The sequence below is a fragment of the Pyrgilauda ruficollis genome, unplaced genomic scaffold (genome assembly GCF_017590135.1).
Source record: "Pyrgilauda ruficollis isolate IOZ18807 unplaced genomic scaffold, ASM1759013v1 scaffold175, whole genome shotgun sequence".
In the NCBI taxonomy this organism is placed as follows: Eukaryota; Metazoa; Chordata; class Aves; order Passeriformes; family Passeridae; genus Pyrgilauda; species Pyrgilauda ruficollis.
The window spans coordinates 224-2622 of NW_024516431.1; the positions used below are offsets into that span (position 1 = coordinate 224).

The 2399-nt window shown below is 44.3% G+C and overlaps 1 protein-coding gene across 1 annotated transcript in view; it reads left to right on the plus strand.

Moving 5' to 3' along the window:
- Nucleotides 1–499: 499 nt before the first annotated feature.
- Nucleotides 500–2399, plus strand: part of HHIPL2 (HHIP like 2) — a gene marked incomplete at its 5' end in the record, with an annotated part of 14817 nt that continues 12917 nt past the window's right edge. Inside the window, 2 exon segments of the mRNA XM_041464232.1 lie at nucleotides 500–1012; nucleotides 1014–1174. Of these exon segments, the coding sequence (XP_041320166.1) occupies nucleotides 500–1012; nucleotides 1014–1174 (674 nt within the window).

Below are 2399 nucleotides of genomic sequence, written 5' to 3' on the forward strand. Positions count from 1 at the left end.
TTTAATCAATGAACGTCTTTAGCAGCTACAGCTTCTTCTGGCAGCATTTCACTTGCTTTTTTTAACCTGGCTCCTATTGCCTTCACCTGATACTCCGTCATTTTTCTTCTGTGGGAAAGTGAGTCTTATCCATCTTCTCAATGTCAGTTGTGATAGTTCCAGAGCTCTGTCAGATTTTTTCCCTGCTCTGATCACTTCCCCCTTGGACTGCTCAGTCCCACCTTCATGAGTGTAAAATCCACAGCCTCCACACTTGTACTTCTGTTGGGAAGGATGTACGTGCAGGTGAATATGCTTTGATAAAGGAAACTACTACTGATGTCAAAGTCTATTTTGGCCATATTCTCTGACTTTCTACTGCTGCACTTCATAGGTGACTGTTTAAGTTTTCTGCAATGCTAATTTTTCATTTTATTAACCACTTTGCTCCCCTTGAGGTGTCTCGGCTTCTCCTGGATGAGTGTCCACAGCCACATCTTTAGTTTCCCTTACTTTCTAGGAATATTCTCTGTATGCTGCACATCTCTACGATGCAGAAAACCCACAGACCCCTCTGAGAAGTCTTCCAGGACTTCAATACAAGTAGACTGGTATTGACTACTGCTCTGAGTTTCACCTCCACTGCTTCTCTGCCATCCACCTGCTGACCAGTTACAAGCACATCCAGGAGTGCTGTGAGACGAACAGGACCCATTTCTGCCACCTCCTGCAGCTCCAGGATGAGAATTACTGCTTCCCCCAGGTGCTGCAGAACTTGGCCCTGAGCCGCAGCCTAGGCTCAGTGCTGGAGGAACGTGGAGGCTGTGTCCTGCTGTGCCTGGCTGAGGTTGCCAGTGGCCTGAGAAACCTAGTGCTGATGGCCCAATCTGCTGACCAGACCCACTGTGCCTTCATAGCCGAGCAGCTGGGCCTCGTCTGGGTTTCCCTACCCAATGGCAGCCAGCTGGATTTGCCATTCCTGGACATTCAGAGCATAGTGCTGGCTACCTTGTGGCTGGGGCATAAAAGGGGCTGGGGCATTCCTGGGGATGGCTTTCCACCCCAAGCACAAGGACAATGGGAAGTTTTATATCTGTCACTCATACATGGCTAAGAACCGAGCGGCAAAGATCAGATTCAGTGAATTTAAGGTTTTGGCATCTGATGCCAACAAAGCTGACCCAAGCTCTGAAAGGTAAAGTTCATGTTGAATGCTACTGTATGCCATGATGAGAAATTGTTTTTCTCTGTCCCTGTTCAACCCCCAATATCAACACAGGCTGGGGATTGAGAGCAGCCCTGCCAAGAGAGACTTGGCGGTGCTGGTGGGTGAGAGGCTGGACATAATCCAGCAATGTGAGCCTGCAGCTGTGAAAACCAAACATGTCCTGGGCTGCATCCAAAGATTTGTGGCCAGCAGATCAAGGGAAGGGATTCTGCCCCTCTGCTCCACTTTCAGGAGGTGTTGAGGCGAACACCCCATGTGTGGAGACACGAGGCTTGACTCCATTTTCTCAGAAGGCTGATTTATTATCTTATATATTAAAATACTACATGAAAACAATACTAAAAGAACAGAGAGAAAAGATGATCAGAAGGCTACAAAGAACAAGAATAGAATAGAATGCATAACAAAAATCTTGTGACTGCTCACAGCCTTGGCACAGGTGGCTGTGACTGGTCATCAATTGAAAACAATCCACATGGACCAATGGAAGATGCACCTGTTGCATTCCACAGCAGCAGACAGTTATTGTTTACATTTCTTTCCTGAGACCCTCAGCTCCTCAGGAGGGAAAAAATCCTAGGAAAGGATTTTTAATAAAATATCATAGCTACATTTCACCCTTTTAAATTCATTAAACAGAAAAAGAATGTTTGTAATTTCTTCTACTGAGCCCTTGCAGAAGAGAGAACAAACATTTCTTGAGGTTCATCTGTTGCCAATCAAAACCTCAATCAACTGCTGATCTGGAATGGTCAGGGAAATTCTTCACCTGTAGAACATCAAATTCTATCATATCACTACAACAATCTTAAAATATAAGATAATGCAAAAAAACTCATGCAAAGAAAGTTCATTGTTTCAAGTCCAAACAGCTGGCTTTCAGGACAGAGTCCATGGACTGAAGATGTTCCTCTTTGACATCTCTGGAAGTCCCTTTTGGTCCTGAAACAGGCTTTCAGAATTCTGAAACAAAGAACTGCTAGAGAAAATCATCAAGAATCATCAAAAATCCATTGACAGTCATCAAACAATTCAGAGAAAATTTCTGGAATGCCCTGGCCCCAGCCCTTATTGAACCACTTGGGCTGAGGCACATTTTTGGCTTTTCAATGCTTTTGAGCTGCTAGCTCTTTCCACTTCTCTCTCTCTCTCTTTTTTTTTTTTTTTTTTTTTTTTTTTTTTTCCCAAAAAA